Source organism: Hippocampus bargibanti, linkage group LG10 (genome assembly GCF_051943395.1).
Source record: "Hippocampus bargibanti isolate YZ-2025 linkage group LG10, ASM5194339v1, whole genome shotgun sequence".
Classification (NCBI taxonomy): Eukaryota; Metazoa; Chordata; class Actinopteri; order Syngnathiformes; family Syngnathidae; genus Hippocampus; species Hippocampus bargibanti.
The window spans coordinates 7,187,043-7,205,536 of NC_142743.1; the positions used below are offsets into that span (position 1 = coordinate 7,187,043).

General features: G+C 42.7%; 1 protein-coding gene across 12 annotated transcripts in view; it reads left to right on the forward strand.

Annotated features, from left to right (window-relative positions):
* LOC148892250 (endonuclease V-like) overlaps positions 1–18,494 on the forward strand; it is a 148,581-nt gene that overhangs the window by 57,817 nt on the left and 72,270 nt on the right. For 11 of the 12 annotated variants that reach the window (XR_016116323.1, XM_089007075.1, XM_089007077.1 and 8 more), the window contains exon 8: positions 6,596–6,671. Coding sequence is in view for 11 of the 12 variants with exons in the window: in XM_089007075.1 (XP_088863201.1) it covers positions 6,596–6,670 (75 nt within the window). In the remaining variant the exon portion in view is untranslated. Of the gene's footprint in view, position 1; positions 5,407–6,595; positions 6,672–18,494 lie in introns of those variants that run through there. The other variant, XM_089007079.1, reaches the window with a different exon arrangement.

Here is an 18,494-nt window from a genome sequence, read left to right on the forward strand (position 1 = left end):
GGAGAACACCGACAGCATGTCAGACGGGTCCTGGCGCGGCTCCTGCAAATCTGGCTCGACGTGAAGGCAGAGAAGTGCGAGTTCCACGTCCGCTCTCTGTCTTTTCTGGGGTTCGTCGTGGAGCAGGGGCAACTCCGGGCCGATCCCGCCAAGACCAAAGCGGTGGTAGAGTGGCCAACCCTGAAGACGCGCAAACAACTCCATCTCATCGCCCAGCGGTTCCGGTGGCCGTAGTAAAGGAGGGACGTCATGGAATTCGTGAAGGCATACCCTGCCTGTGCCTGCGGGAAGGTCTCCCATCAACCCTCGGCAGGACTTTTCCAGCCGCTACTGGTCACCTCCCGATCCTGGTCCCATATCTCCCTGGACTTTGTCACGCGCCTGCCCCCTTCCCGTGGCAAGACGGTCGTCCTCACTGTGGTGGACCGCTTCTCCAAGTCGGCCCACTTCATCCCGTTAACCAGGTTGTTTGTCCACAACCGTTTGTCCACTCGGTTGTCTTACTCCCTGTTTTGCCTCAGTAAAGACCTTTTCTTGAACTTGCCGTCTCCACCGTGTATTTTGGATCCAACTCCTTACTATTTTTCCTCGTCAGTCGAGTCCTGTCACCACTCCTCGAGCAGGGCATGACACAGAGAACACCCACACAGGGTCGTGGAGAACATGCAAACTCCATATTGGCAAGCCAGAGCGGAAATTGATCACTGTGAGGCTGCCCAAGCTTGAATTTAAAAAAAAGACATGTTGTATGATGCATCTCAAAATGCTGTGTAGGGTGGCATAGTTCATACATAAGTCCACACAAGCCACTCAGCACGTCCACCCATTTTCTGAACCTCCACGCACACAACACCTGGTCTCCTCAGCCACAGGTCAGTCTCCTTTCATGTCCGCCTGTGGTTATCAGCCGCCGCTGTTCCCCACCCAGGAGGGCCAGGTGGAGGCCCCATCCATCCAACACCACCTGAGACGGGCCCATCGCATGTGGAAGGAGACCAGAGCCGCCCTGTCGCGCATAGCATCCCGGAACCAACACAGTGCGGATCGTCGTCGCCGCCAGGCGCCGGCGTACCAGGTCGGGCAGGAGGTGTGGCTGTCCACGAGGGACCTCCGGTTGGCCGGGACATCGGCCAAACTGGGTCCACGGTTCACGGGTCCCTTCCCCATCGAGGCCATCCTCAGCCCGGTCTCGGTTAGTCTCCGGCTGCCACCCACGATGAGTTTCCACCCGGTCTTCCATGTATCCCTCCTCAAGCCGGTGGAGACCCGCCCTCTAGCTCCGGAACCCGCCCCCCCACCCCTCCCCGAATGGTGGACGGCGACCATGTCTACACCGTGCGGGAGATATTGGACTCAAGGTGCATGGGCAGGGGATTGCAATACCTGGTCGATTGGGAGGGTTACGGGCCCGAAGAACGTCAATGGGTTCCCCACTCTTGGATCCTCGACCCATCTCTCACCCGAGCGTTCCACTGGGCTCACCCCTCCAAACCGGGTGGGCCGCCAGGGGGCGTCCGTTGAGTCCTTCTGGCTATAAAAGCCACCTGTTCCCGCTTGGTTGCGCCGGTGTATTCTCTGTTGTTCCGCTGTCTTCCGTCAGTACGTAGGTTGGTCCCGTTTGTCCACTCGGTTGTCTTACTCCCTGTTTTGCCTCAGTAAAGACCTTTTCTTGAACTTGCCGTCTCCACCGTGTATTTTGGATCCAACTCCTTACTATTTTTCCTCGTCAGTCGAGTCCTGTCACCACTCCTCGAGCAGGACATGACACAGAGAACACCCACACAGGGTCGTGGAGAACATGCAAACTCCATATTGGCAAGCCAGAGCGGAAATTGATCACTGTGAGGCTGCCCAAGCTCTAATTTAAAAAAAAGACATGTTGTATGATGCATCTCAAAATGCTATGTAGGGTGGCATAGTTCATATTGCTGAAAGTCCACACAAGCCACACAGCATGTCCACCCATTTTCGGAGCCTCCTATCCTCATGGGGTCGTGCATGGACACGTTGATTCAGTACCACACTCGTGTTGATGCATACACATGCTAACACAAAAAAAGGTACACAATTGTTATCGTAAAACACAGTTGTAGTACTATGTGCATGAACCTCATTTTCATTTATCGCTGACTTTGTTCATGATCATGTCTCTCAGTAAGTTCTAAAACGAAACTAATTTCAGTGTACTTTTTGGAATTATATTTTGTTTAGCTTTTACTGAAGCCATAGTAACATTATCACTGTATTGTTACTGATGTACCTGATGAAATTTTGGTCATATTGTAGTGCCCTACCGTAATTCTGTCAATGCTTCTGGAACAATTCACTTGCTAATTGAGATGGAATAGGCTTATGCTTCTCATCAAGAATTGGGAGGCTGGAGAGTTACATTGAGCGCGGCTGTCTCATAGATTTTGCTGCAAATTGGATTTTGCAGAGCTTGAAAGTTTTTTGGGTGGCTTCTCAACGGAATCTACGCTTCCTAAATTGTGAGTGATGAATAGGATCTACACTTACAGAGATTGACCGGCGATCAGTGTACTACGCATTCTCGCGTCTAACTCCCCATTTTACTTCAAGTAGATCCAGTATGGAATATGGTGTGAAGGATAGTCTACCTCTCCAACATAGTGTGCTGTTACACCTCCATTTGGCTGCACACAATCAGTATAGCAGAAGAAATATTCTGGATACCATTGTTTTGTAGTAATAGTTTTCTCCCTTTTTAACCCTTTGATGTTTCTTTTTTTTATACAGTGATACCTCGGTTTACAAACTCCTTGGCTTACGAACTTTTCGGTTTACGAACGTTACATTTATGCAAATTTTGGCATACAAACTATTTTTCTGGATACACCTGGAGCTGCCACAATGAATGATGTGTCATTCGCGAACGAGCCCGTTCACCTAACAAGAAATTGGTGGCCGACTGTTTTGTCCTCTATTCCCCACCCCCAGTCTTTGGTTAAAGCCACGTGATTGGTCAAGAACGCTGCAGAGAGGGGGTAGGGGTAACAGACAGAGAGAGAGTGAAGCCGTTCTCCCAAAAACAAAATGGAGTCTTCGGTTAAAGCCACATGATTGGTCAAAAACACAGCAGTGAGGGGCAGGGAAGGGGTTAAACCTTAAAGAGACAGGCAGACGACAGAGAGAGAGAGTGAGAAAACACACACGCACGAAAGGGAGACGACAGAGCTTGAAACAAAAAACAACATTGAAAAAAACCCAAAAGTGAAATGGTGAGAAAATGGATAGAAAACAGTGAAATATGGACTCGTTTCAACTTTGATATTTCAAAAGTAGAGTGTAGACAGGAAGGTTAATATATCCCATCAATCAGGCTCCACAAATAACCCGCACAAGCCATCTGTACACTTGATACAAAAACTATCAACCCAGCTAAACAGAACACAATTGATGAGGAAAAAGGTAAAATTATCGCAGAGAAAGCACCACCAAGGGATCATTCCTCAAGATGGTGAAAGAAGGCTACTTTCCTCATCAAGTGTTTAATGCTGATGAAACCGGCCACTCCATTCCATCAAGCCATCAACGACCATCACAAAGGTAAATAAAACAACTTTATTATATAGTACAGTTTATTTCTTTAATTATAATACCATAGCACATTTATTATACATAAAATAAGGTATATTCTGTGTAGGTTTAAGGCTTAGAAAATTAGAAAGTAGAAAATTATGTTTTATGGGGACCTGGGAACAGATTATTCTCACTTTAATTGTTTCCTATGGGAAATTAATTTTTGGGATACACACTTTTCGCCTTACACACTCTCTGGGAACCAATTAAGTTCGTAAACCAAAGTATCACTGTATATCGCAGGCAAATAATGCAATACACTAATACACTCAAACTGCATTCCAAGCCTTTGTGGACTAAAATAGCCTCACCATATCCAGTCATTGACCAAATCTAGGAGAAGTGGCCATTGTAATATGTTTTTAAAGGTGACGCTTGGTGCTAGCCTCTGCATTTTCGGGGAGGAGTTCTGTCCCAAGTTTTCAATGCAGTGTTAATTATCCAAATGTCACACGCGGGAGAAGTTATCTAAATCAATCAAAACAATGCCTTTATGTCCCTACCCCATAATGATTGGAACAATATTTAATTTGTGGAACACAGTAATAGCTTTACATCTTACGTGAACAATTCCATCACTTGAGCTAATTTGAAAAAAGATCATTTTCGTTCACGAATTGTTGAATTTTTGTTGCAGTGTAAAGTAACACAAATTTACTCGGTAAAGCTGAAGGATTGGAATGCACGTCCCGTTGGTATTTAAAAGGCAAACAGTCTATATGAACAGACAAGTTTTTGTCAAATTCACTTTTTAGCAAGGTGAATGCGGTCATGGCCGCCTGTGAAAAGTTCTTGGTGATTCAGACTTTTTTCTTACGTACTGCGCGGACATGCAGGGTGGAGAGAAGAGTTGGAGAGGTGATTTTTAGTGCTTGTTTGATGGCGAGTTGATTTTTGCTTTTAGCTGTGAGGAAGTTTCACCAGGATTTGATGTTGGTGTGTAAAAGCAGATCGGTGAGCAGTAGACAACAGTTAAAATGTCCCATCTGATGTTTAAAATTCCTCAACCATCATCGAAGAAACATGCACTGCTGGGCCTTTTTGTAAAGTCCAGCCACATGCTGCGTGACAGACGAGAGACGGTCGATCTCCTTCCCCAGGCGCATAAAAAACACAGACCAGTTCCATCACCTTCACCTCAAGCAGAAACAGCTCAGACTGAGGATGTGGCGTGTCACGGTTGTCATCCCCTACAGCACAGCTCCTCCTCTTTCCATTTTATTCACCTTGCGTTTCAGTGCGATGAGAGCGTGTAGGTGAAATAGAGGTGGCAGTACCTTATCCACAGTCCTCTCCCTCCCATTGAACCTGATGTTAATGGTGTTGAGCTGCTCTGCAAAAGAGGCTGCATCTGAGTACCCAATCAAATTTGCTCTCTGTTTTCTGCCCATTGTGATGATCAGTCTCCCATGTCTATGCCATATTTTCTTTGGATGAGCCTTTTCTTTCATCTTCTTCTTGTAGCAAATATAAAATTGTTCTTGGTTTCCTTTTTCAGCTCTTTGGGTCTTTTCTCCTCATAGAAAAAAGTTATTTTTCAAGGTTATGGCTGTGTTTTAAATGTCATTTTCTACTTCCACTGCTCTCCCGAATGTTCCAGGGTAAAAGCCATGACCGCTCTTGCACGGTCTACGTGAAAAACAGCCAAAAGCATATACAAACACGGTCCATGGTCTCTGTTTGGTTATAAGCTGTGAAGCTGAATTTTCAAAGCTTAATGGATTTTGTGAAGATTTAGTCAACAAGACTTTCATCCCGGCGAGCCACCAGAATACTTTTGGGTTGAAAAAGATGCCTATTATGATTATGAACAGGTGGCTTAAAAATGTGAAAAATACATCCCTCCATCCATCAACCAAGCCACCCACCCACCCCTATCCATCCATCCAACCATCCATCCACCTAAACCACCCAAGCTATCCATCAACCCGAATCTCATCTATCCATTGATCCAGTCATCCGCCCACCGAGCCCTACCCATCCATCCGACCGTCCATCCACCCATCTATGCATCTATCCATCCATCCAACAAACCCAGCCACCCACCCAATCCCACCCATCCCACCACCCACCCTGTCCATCCACCCAAATCCCATTCAACCATCGATCTATCCATCCGGCCACTCACCCCTGCCAATCCATCCGACCATCCATCCATCTATCCATCCATCCACCAAACCCAGCCACCCACCCTTCCAACTACCCACCCAATCACATCCATCCACCTATCCATCCAACCATCCATCTATCCATCCATCCAACCATCCATAGAGCAAAACCACCCACCCACCCCCGCCTATCCATCCATCCAATCCCATCTATCCATCCATCCAACTATCCATCCACCAAAATCACCCAAGCCCCACCCCCATCCATCCACCCATACATTAACGCACCCCCATCCATCCATCCATCCATCCATCCATCCATCCACCCATCTGTCTATTGCTGACAAAAATCTACATGGGTGAGTTGTAGCCGCAAGGGCCTTGAAGTGAAGTGCAATACAGTAGCTACTTCTCAAGAGGAATAACACCCATAAATCTGAAAGTCCACAACCTCGTAAATCTTTGTGGGACGAATTTGATGAAGGCCATTTTCAATTGCTGCCTCATGGTGCATAAAGGACAGTCCTTGAAGGCACATTTGGATAAGCTCGGTACGGGAGAATTTGACGGCAATGCATTTCTATCATTTCGGCCATCCCAAGCAGGCTACAGTTTTGTTTGGTCCTCAAGTAGGACCTCTCTGTGTTTTGATAATCTTGAAGTACAAAATGATCAATAGTTGTCACATTTAGAAAAAAAGACAAGTGCTATGTTTGTTCTGGGCAATGTCAAGGTCACCTCATTTCCATTTCAAACATTCAGTTTGTGTGTGTGCGTGTGTGTCAGGGCATTCCTGCACACCTCTGATTACCGATGAGTATAGGAACGATGTCTTCCTTTCCCTGTCATTTCACTCGTAACATTCTTGCATTTTTCTTGTATCACAGGCTGACTGTCGCTCCAGAGAGTACATCCGTGCTCGCTTCTCTGCTGCAATGATAGGAACAGGAAGCACAGAATGAGGTGGGTGAATGAATGTGTATGACATACCCAATCATGCAGAGCCTGTCATCTTTGGTGACAAATCTAATCCTCCACATTTCATGTTGACCTATGTAATCTAGCGCAGGATAAACACTCTGATGAAATCAGATTTTGGTGATACATTGGTACCCACATAAGTGTTTACATTTCTAATTAGCCTGCAGTTAGCGACCATGTTGAAGCGACAGAGTGGAATATCTCCAACACCGAATTGTTTACATTACCAGGGTCATGATTCCTGCAAGAATCATGGTTTTATAATGTATTCTGTATCAACCCAGGGGTATGTGGCCACCAAAGTAGGGTGACTGCACGAACGGACTTGTTTCCTAACAGGTCACCAGACATCTTTGTCGCGTCTTCACAATGTATTGGTTCAGAAAAGCTCTCATTAGCCATTTTAAAGATAATGATGGCTTTCTACAAACCTGCAAGTGTTCCATGCTCACCTTGGATTTGGATTTGCCTTTATTAGTCTCGAGACATTTACATTTCACAGTAGCAAAGTGACGAAATCTAATAGAAATTCCAATATAAGGTTCTTAAAGTGACCGCACTTCCAGTACAGTTCGCCTCCCAGGCAAGCTGTAAAGAAAAGTATTCATTCCTTTCCCCAAATGAAAAGTGTAAAGTGCCGGTGGACACACCCGAATGTGTGAATGCACTAGATTGTGCACCATTTCACAGCAGCAGAGCGCTAAAGTAATAAATCATGTGATGATCTCTTTACCTTTGGGCTGTGTGTAAGGCAGTGGGTATGGAAGACCGATGCTTTGCAAACAATAATCTCCAGAAATTGAGATAGAGTGATAAGGACAGACAGAGGAGAGAAACATCGAAAAGGTAGAATTACTCAACTTTTCAGTCACACCCTTTACACTAATTCAAATTGGATCCGATTTAAATTTTAGAAGCACTATACAGTACTGTGTAACTGCTTTGGAAATGTCAGACGTGCCGGGTGTCAGACGGTGTAGCTCAGTGCAATCCACGGGTAAACGTAATGGCGTGTCCATGCTCAGAAGCTCCCTGACTCAGTGAATCCTCTGAGTACGCTCTTGTCTTTGATCATTCAGTACAAAGAGACTGAGAAGGGGAGCTTGGCTTTGTGCTGAGTCGGTAGGAAAATAGCAGCTTCCTCTTGGCCTTAACCCCGCTTTCCCCCCTGAATGAATAAACAAACATTTTTTTTTTCAAATTGCGTATGAAAACGGCAGCTTTAAAATCACAAAAATACAATGAACTATTTAATTAATTTGGACATTTTTGTGCAGATGTACAGTTCTCTTTTGAAACATGTTTGTGCATGCAATACAGTAAAGTCTCGTTATATCGATATCGGATATATCGATAGTGCCGGTTATATCGATACTATTTCTATGCACGCACGGACAAAATTACATGCAAACAGGGTCGGATATATCGCTAGTCCCGGTTATATCGATATTATTTCGGACTCCCTTGAATATCGATATAACGAGACTTTACTGTACTTTGTTTTTCTTTTCGACTAGCCCCTTTAAATTTGGCAACTGTAGATTGCAAATTTCCCCAGTGTGGGACTATTAGAGATTTTCTTCTTCTTATGCTCGAAATGGATACCATATTTTCACAATATAGGGCACACCTAAAAGCATTCACTTTTCTCAGAAGCCAAAATTGCACCTTATAATCCGATGGGCCTTATACATACATGTATCCATATTCTGATTTCTTCTACATAATATTTCAAATGTCAATTGCTTTTCAAAAATGGAAAGACAGCAATCACGTGAAACTGCTTGAGGCTTTCAAGAATGTCAATGTCATGAAACCAAAGTGTGTTTTTACCACTATTTATACAGCATGACCTTCGGTTTCAATTTATATATATATATATATTATTCATTCGTTTGATCATGTCTTGGTTATTAAAACACACTTGATTCATTTCACTGCATTGGGTTTAATTCTTCATGTCAGTGTTGGTTACGAACGCAGCGAGTCAGAGCCAGAACTTTCTTCTATTTGCAGTATTCCTTCTTCTGAGATTGTCTTTGTTATGAAAGTGAAATTGGCACTGCGTGAAATCCTTACCGAAATCGAAAATCAGTCATAGTGAATCATAAATGGTAAATCCAATCTTTTAATCTCAAATTATCTGTATTTAAGTGTTCAGACTGTTCCCAAACCAGTGTTTGCCCTATAATCTGTGTTTGTGGATTATGTAATGGCGAAAGAAGTTAGATATTATAGTTGTTATCACAAACCACACATTTTCACCATTCTATTTTTGCTGTGATCGACAACATATCCGTTAATTTCAAATTAATGATCCCAAGAGTTCCTCCCACCCCCAAAAAATCTCTCTTTCTCGCTTTCTGTGCAATTAAAATGCAGATTTTACACTCTATACAAAATGACTTGTCGTGTCATGTTGATCGAGTTGAGTCCAAGTCAAGTCAGTCTCAAATATTTGGCAAGCAAATCCCAAGTCCTTAAATATCGACTTGAGTCCCCCTTCTCTGCCATTCCTAATGTTTTCACAACATTTTCTGAGGTTACATGCTAAAAGAGGAACTAATGGCGCTTAGAAAAGTGCATTTGTTTGCTTACATTCAAACTTCAGCTCATGTTATGCATGATGTGATCGCGAAATTAAAAAAAATTCCAAACATTTTCCTGCATTGTTTTAATCATTTATTAGCATTTATTTTCATTCATCATTATTGTTTTCTGTTATGTCTAACCTTGTGAATATTTTTGGAGTGATTTCAATATAAAATTTAATTGCGAGTTGAGTTGACTGAGTTATAAAGAAAACGTTGATTTTTTAACACCGCAAGTACGATGCGGGCATATGTGTGTTTGTGTGTGTGTGTGTGTGTGTGTGTGTGTGTGTGTGTGTGTGTGTGTGTGTGTGTGTGTGTGTGTCCTGTTATACAAATTTTTTGTGCCCTTTCCAAAAGCATTTCTAAAATGTCATGAAAGATGTTGTAAAGGCAATCATCTCAAGGTTGGACCGATGCACTTTGTTGGGAGTCACCACTTTAATTATAAAGTTAGCGTGATACAAGGGCACACACCGAGGTGCACACAAGGTGCTGTTTGGTGTCAGTATTATCCACTATAATCTATTATGTTGCTTGCTGACATTTTAAGCAATAGCATTAGTGGTTGAGTTTGATTTATTGAATGAATTGCCAACCATGGACAAATGGCCTTTTTGTAGCCAAATAAAGTACCTTAATGTTTGAAAAAACACACACTATATATTTTGAGTTTGCTTTGCTTTTTATACAAATACAAATGGTATAATGTATTGGAGATAATATAGCATGTTGTCACACAGGTACGTTGTCACATTCAGTTATTTTCTCTACCATTGGCCGTAACTAAAAAGTAGAATGTTTGTTTTCTTCTTTTTAAAATATTATCATGGGTCTTGTCTGAGATGAGAATAGCTCATTGTAAATTGAGATGAGTGCCAGTTAATCATTTCTCAGTCATTGGTGGCAATGACAACACGTAGAGGTTATGGGGTGTATTTATTCATTTATTCATCTTCCTGACAGCCTATCCCAGCCATCTTCGAGCACTCGGCGGGAGACACCCTTAATTGGTTGCCAGTCAATTGCAGAGCACAAAGAGACAAACAACCTTTCGCTCTTACACTCACACCAAGGCATAATTTGGAGTGTTCAATCGGCTTGCCATGCATGTTTTTGGAATGTGGGAGGACTCCCACGCGGGCCCGGGGAGAACGTGCAAACTACACTCAGGGAAGCCGGAGCGGGATTTGAACTCACGACCTCTGCACTGTGAAGTTACAAATTTTACACTTTTTTTCCCTTGGTTCTCCCTGCATTACTTCATGTTTTCTTGTTTGCTGGCACCTCATCATCAACATATTTGTGTGCTTTATGTAAATTTGTCTTCTGTTTTATTGTTTTGTGCATGTGACTCATTCCTTATTTGGCCGTGAAATGTACACAAGCCTGTTCTGCTCTTTGTCGAGCAGATGGAGCCATGTTGAATTACTGGAGGATAATGTTAAGCCAAGGATGATCTTTTCTTAATTAATGCATTACTAATCGACATTTTGATGTCATTTTTAAAGGGCTTTTTGATTACTTAATCCTCGACTGTATTTCCCAGATGTATCTCGTGGGCAGACATGCAAAGTGAGACATAGCTGAAACCATCAATTTAAACCAAAGTAGTAAGTTCGATGAAGGTGTCGGACGTTTCGCTTCTTATCCAAGATGCTTCTCCAGCGAACTAAAGTCTTACTGGTAGTTTCAGCCCTATATATATCCCTACTGTCCAGACGTGGCGGTGCGGGACTCTGCTATGATAGGTTCCTGCTCTCAGGTTGGGGGGACCAGAGGACTATTCCCTGCAGCTCCACTGATTGCTTCTATTGTCCTGAATAACGACTGGCCTGATTGCACTATTTGTTCTGGTATCACCTCATCAGCATTACTAATCCTATGTTGCCTCAGCATGCTGTTGTACGAACGATCCAAATTGAACCTCACACCACCATATCGGTTTAGTGAAGGATTTAGCTGTTTTATGAAAATTGTTTCTTTTACTCCCCTTTCAAACCGTCTATGTTCTTTCGCTAAGATTTTAACCTCATTGTCATCAAATGAGTGGTTGCTAGCTTTTAGGTGCATATGCACTGCCGATTGAGGGCCACTAGTATTATTCCTGCGATGTTGATAAAGTTGTTTTTTGAGAATTTGTTTAGTCTCCCCAATGTAGTAAGGCACGTGTAACTTTTTGGGTATTCTTCATTTTATGAGTCTTTGGTCAAAGTATTCCATTGCAATTGAGATACAAATTGCATAGGCAGCCGCCTGAAGAGCAACCATTTCTGGTAGTGATGCTCTTTTACGCTTCTGTTGTTGTGATGCAGCCGAAGAAAATGACGTTCATTTTCATCATGCAGGATTTTGCATTTTACCTCACCTCTCTGTGCCAGAGCGTCACAAAAGGCTAATCAGGAATTGATAAATTGCCTTCACCTGCCTCATTTTTTTTCTCCAGAGTTCGTTGCTGTCAAACAAAAATTCACCATACCCATGTGAACTCCCCAGCCATGACAAGGATAATCTCCAGACATGAGTAAAGTGTGACAGTAATACGATGAGAAAGGCAAAATGCAGGACTTCATAAACCTTGTGATTAGGCTTGAGGGCACTTGTAGCCCTAATGTGGATAAGGACTATTGAAAATGGTTGCAAGAAAGTACTGTAGTTTTCCAGTTAAGCTCTGTGAATGAGGAGACATGGTGCCATTAATCAAGATGCTGGACTTGAGGTTACCCTATTTCCTGTACTATAATGCATTTCAGAGTACAAAGTGCACCTTCAATGAATGACCTATTTTAAACAGTTTTCCTATGTAGAGCAGATTGAATTCAAGGCACATAGAGTCAAAGCTGCAATGGTGGCTGTGGTTTTGTTATGCATCCACTCGAATGAGCAACAAACGTTAAGGGGAACACAACACAATACAGGTTTATTTAAAATGTGCTTTCACTACCACTGCAGCTGTAGCAAAGCGTTTTGCATAACATTAAAATACTACATACAAGACATCAGAATACATGTATTGATCTAGATATAAGTGCACAAATTGTTCATTGATACGCTTGTAGCTTTCCATTCTATAACTTCTTCTTTATGACCTATGGTTTTTCAGTGTTTTCTGAGATTATACAAGCCTGATGCCAAAACATTAATGTCCAATCCTCATGGCACGCAAAATGAGTATTGTCTCTTTGCCGTAACGGTGACAAAATCAAAACGAGAGAAAAAAATGTCCTGGACGAAAAACATACAGAATTTGAATGTACGGCGTACATATTTAAAAATCAGTGCTCACTTGTACAAATGACTCCAAAACTGTATATCTTGACAGGTATGGATAAAATCACTGTCCGATTAAAACTTCGTTTTCTTTCCTGGTTCGCGCATTGTCTGGAGTTCACTTGATAAAAATATCAGCAAGTACAATAGATGGTGGACAAACATCTACTTTATTCTAATGAGACAGAGAAAGCACTTCTCGTCTCGGTGGGACGAAGACATGAGCACAAGAGCACAAAGAACAAAGAGAAAAGCAAGAGAGAGCTCCCGCTCTGACAATTTTTTAAACATACAGAGTTGCGATCTGTTGTCCAATCAGTTGCGAACAAGTCGACCTTTCCCGTCCAATCGGTTACGAGCAACTCAGTGTTGGGCGGGTCTTAGATTGAAGTTGGAGCCGCTGCTTTTTCCTTCCACGGCTATTGTACTAATAAGACTGATAGTTTTATATAACTAAATTAGACTGAAATTAAACGGGCACAATTCATAATATATACTAAGCTAAACATGAAAAAACATATGTTTACTTAATATAAACATGAAATAACGTAATATGTTTACTAATGTGCATAAACACTCTATCATTCCCTCCTGTTGTACATTTAAACATCAGTTCATACATTTCCAAAAGATTTCATGCATGCACGTCATACTAATTGCACAGGGAACCATTCTAATCTCATCTATCCAACGTCTAATATTATTTAACTTACCATGGAGAAGGCGAAAAACCTCGATCACAATTTTGCTGCTGTGATATATAACCTCTCCATTTTTGAGGGTTTTTAATGAGGAAAACTCCTTCTCGGCTCTCCGTTTTCTTTTTTTTGCTTTTGTTCTTTGGAGCAACCACTCTCTGGCCATGGTGTACTATCCCTAGCGACAACACTGGGTCCCCTTCACGCATTTGTTGATACAAAACCTTTGCGTAATTCACCTGAGAATTAGTTATCATATTCATTAGCATTGTTCTTAAGCATGGAATAATACAACCAATGACTAAGAAAATAAGTACAATCACAATTGCGAATGGGATAAACAGTCTGAGCAAAGTCTTATACCAAGAGCCCCCAAAGAGCCCGTCAAAGATCCACGGTTGATCAGGCCGGTGATCTCTGGCCATGGCATCTCTGAGATCCCTGACAACAGACAGAGCATCAGTCATGTTTATGGAATTCGCTTCTTCGGGTATGTACGTACAACAAGTATCACCCACCATAGCACAGACGCCCCCTTGTGGCGCTGTCAAACGGTCCAAAACCATTCTATTTTGCAGCACCATTTGTCTAATTGCTGCAATTTCAGTGTTTTGCATTTCATCTACTTCCAAACTGGCGTTTACAAACACTTGAAACCTGTAGTCAATTGTTTCAATTCGTAGCATGTTTTTAGCTACTCCAATTTGTGGAAAAAGAGCTAACATTACCTTACTTCCCGTGCTATGGTGTTTGAATTGTTCTGGAACATCAGTTCCCCTGATCGAATCGTGGGGCTTAAACGACACTCTTCTTTTCACATGATGGTGTGCTGGACGACTGGTAATGATGAAAGTATTGTCAGTCACAGTAACAGGTGCGCACATACCGTAGGCTTTCGGAGGAATAAAAGAATATACTTTCCAACCACATAACCACCAAAGATGTGAAGATACAGGTAAAATGGTGACATTGGTGTTTAACGGTAGCACGTATAAACATCTATTCTCATCTATAAAACCTAGATTTTGACCTGTACCGTACATTGCAACGCATACTGGTAATCGCAATCCGCTCTCGGTCATAACCTGATTTTCAGTTTCCAAAATGGTATCCAAACTTGGAACAATCTCTCCTCTCGAAGCATTGCGAAGAACTGGAAAATGTTGATCAGGTTTATGCGAAGATATTAACATATACGCAGCTCGAGCCATTTTATCTCCACATACCTTTGAATGCACTCTTTGTTGCGTTACAGAATGTGGCATAAAAGAACAAACAAAGCAATTACTTTTCCTATTTTGTTTAGCAATTAATGTAGCATAACGATACCACGTGTTTGATAACAACGGATTCCAGTCATGTTTTTCTCCTGCAAATGGTTGATATAATGCGTCCATGACATCTGAATTTTGGGCTTTTTTGTCAGGTGTTTCCATCCAGGCTGTCGGTTTGATGTGTGGTTTGCGCTGGAAAGGCGATGTCACGACTGGTGTTGTCAAAGATGACAACATGCATATAGTTACAGGAAAACCAGTGTGATGTTCACGAAAATCAGGACAGAGTCTCAAGTCCATGCATCCCGCAACCTTGTGGGTTACGATAACGAGTTGGATATCTGTCATTGTGCCAGTTCCAGTTCCTAACCAGTTCCCTTGAGTTATCTTTCTGACAATTCGTTTTGCTTCTTGGGCACAGCTATTTTGAACCCATTTTGTTTTGGGCTCAGAATGGACCACAACGGAGTCCCAACCAGTGGTCCAAGTCTTCCCTGACTTGATACGAGCGTACCAAGGACCATGAGGGTAATCACTTCCCGTTTGTCGTGCTTCGTTCATGAGGATGTTAAGAGGAAATGAGATGATTCCTGCATCTTGTAGTGGCAAGCAGGCTACAGGATGTGCCATGCTAGGGCACTTTTCTGTCATCGTTGGTTGCAATGGTGGAGTTTGGCAGGCTGATGGAATGGGAGGCTTTACGTGCGTCATCTGGATTGCCTCCACTAATTCATACAGCAAGATGATGTGGACCAAACCCATGGCTATTGAGTGGTTTGGCTCCGTCTCTCTTCCACCTGCTCCGGATCTGGTTGGTGAACGATTTTGCAGTGGCTTTGATGCACCCAGGTGGACCTCTCGGCGATTTTGATGGCAGTTGGCGTGGTTATCAGCACGGTGAATGGCCCCTCCGACTTTGGTGCAGACCTTGATCAGCGCCTTCGGGGAGCCCAGCAGCCTCTCTGTTCCTGCAAAGGGAACACAGGACTGCGGCAGTACATGTGCTGTGGACCTCTTTGTTGTTGTACAACATTTCACACAACCATTTTGCCAACAAAGCGCCTGGATCTGAATTATTCTTTTAGAATAAAATGCAACTGGTCTCAGCTTTTGTCCATGCTTTTGTAACAGGACTGAAGTCATGTATTTGTCTTTGCAGTCAACTGTTTGAACAAAAGGTTTGTCATAGTCAGGTAAAGCTAAGACGCTAGTGTTTGCTATCAAATTTTTTAATTCTGTAAATGCTTTACTGCCCTCTTCGGTCCACTGAATAGAGTCTTTCAGTGCCATTTCGTCTTGGTATATAAGTGTCAATAATGGTTGGGTAACTTGTGCATAATGCGGAATCCAAGTTCTGCAATAATTGCACAGTCCCAAAAACGTCATCATCTGTTTTTTCGTCTTAGGTCGAGGAACCTGCAAAATTGTCTGTTTTCTCTTAGTTGTCAACTCTCTTCCCTTTCTTGACAAAAGATGTCCTAAGAAAACTACTTCTTGTTGACAGAACTGCAATTTATCCAAAGAAGCTTTGTTACCTGTATTCGCTAAATATTGGAACAAAGCTATTGATACAGTCTTGTTCTCATCTTCAGTCGGTGAAGCAATTAAGATGTCGTCTACATACAAAAGAATCTGAGAAGATTCAGGATGTTTAAAATCAGCAATACACGAAGACATTTCCTGTGAAAAAATTGTAGGACTATCTGTAAACCCTTGTGGTAATCTTGTATATGTATATTTTTTCCCATTAAATGTAAATCCGAACCAATGACGTGAATTTTTGTGTAACGGAATGGAGAAAAAGGCATTGCTCAAATCAATCACTGTAAACCATTTTTTGTCAGGTTTTAAACTGTTCAATAATGTGTGCGGGTCTGGCACACACGGAGCACGTGATTGTATGGATTTATTTACCTGTCGTAAATCATGCACCATTCTCCAAACTCCAGATTCCACTTTTTTAACAGGAAATATCGGTGTATTACATTCACAAGTTGGGTCTTCAATCAAAATACCAGCTTTCACCATATCCCGTATTACAGGGGTGATGCCAATAATAGCGTCCTGTTTTAATGGATATTGTTTAAGTCTTGGTCGATAAGTCGTTTTAGGCAATACTTCAACTGGTTTCGCTGTTTTAAGTAAGCCCACATCAGTTTTTCCCGATGACCAAAGGGTGGCAGGGACGTCTGGAAAGTCCTCCGCCCCTAAAGTGGCCATCAGTCGTAATTCTAGTGAATCGACCTTTACTGGGTCCCCCATAGCGTCAACTACGAAGGACTCCAGAAAATTCACTTTTTTGGGTTTATACCCTTCTTCTGTTGGTATTAAAGCTATTTGCAATTTTTGTAACAGGTCTCTCCCCAACAAATTTATAGGACACTCTCCACTCAAGACCATAGTGACCTTGTATGGACTTAGTCCCTCATCTAAAATTTTTATTGGTTTAGAAATCGGTAACAATGTCACTTTCCCATCTGCAGATACCACAGAAATTTGTTGTCGACTCGGAGTGACACCTGGAATGGTGTCTCTTAACACTGATCTGCATGCACCACTATCGCAAAGAAATTTGACATCCTTTTTCCCGATTTTTAGCCAATAATAAGGTTTTTCGTTTTCCGGTAAGGTTAAGGCAAACACATTAGTCAAATCCAAGATTTCAACTGGTTTTATTGATTCCCATTCCTCACTGTTGTGACTGTTGTCATCAGTGTTGAAATGGGGTTCCTCGCGTCAATCTGAATGTTTTGTTTTATGTCCTTCACCATATCGCGTATTATATGGTGGAGGTCTGTAAGATTTCCCATGTTTCCTTTTCGGTATAGGTTTCTTTTTGCAGTGGCGAGCCATATGCCCTACACTGCCACAACTGTAGCATCGATCATTGTGCGGCATCCGTCTCTTCATCCGATCCTGGTATAACACGTTCTCCATTATGTTACCCATGGTAGATGCCATCACATGTTCCATCGGCGAATCTGCACCATTTCCCCACTTTTTTCTCACCACTTCTTGGGCGTGTATTGCCCATTCCATGAGATCAACCAACCTTCCAGTCCGGTGTTGGACATAATGTTTGCGAATGAAATCTCCAATTTCCGGCGTCAAATTCTGCAAAAATGTTTGCTTGAATTGGTTGACATATATAGAATTCTCATCAGCAGATTCAGGAATACAGCAGTGGTTTCGAAAAACATTTTCCAAGCGTCCCCGAAAAATGTTAATATCTTCCCCACGTAACTGTCTACAATTCTGAATCAAGCCAAAGTTTGGTGTTTTCTTCCATAATGTTCGGATGTTTTCACAAACCAATCTTCGTTGGGTTGACGCTTCCTCGTACGTCATATTTGTTCCCATCGATGTTTTCCCAGTAAAGTCACCTTTCACCCGATTCCAATGGTGTCCCAAGCATCTCCTGAAAACCTTAAGTGTTTCTTGTCCATTCAACTGATAAGAAGCACATAATTCCTCAAAATTCTCAGTCCAACTTTCTGCATTTTCAACAACATTACCTAGTCCTTTACACGCCTCTGCAACATCACTGTCGCCCCATGGCCGATAAACCAAGATAGTTTGATCATGTATGCTTGAAGAATTAGGATTTGCTACCTGAATGAGTGGCAAAGCGTCACAGTCGCTTCCATTATTCATTTCAATTCCATTCAACTCTTCAAACGGGTACAATTGTCCAGAACAATTTGCTTTGCTCCTCGTACGCGAAGAGACACAATCAGCGGCAATCTGATTTGCCATCTCAGGTTGTAATCCTCGTATTCCTCCAGTAGGGGTCATAAACGCTCCATTCTGCTGGTCTGCCCAACAGACATTTGGAGTCATCACCTGGGGGGCCCACCCAGGGGGGCCCACCCGCCCCACAGGGGTTGAACAAATGGCGTCCTCCCCCTTCTTCAGCTCCGCGGAGGAGGAGGGGGGTCGTGGCGCCTCGACGGGGCAGCCCCCCGCCTCTCC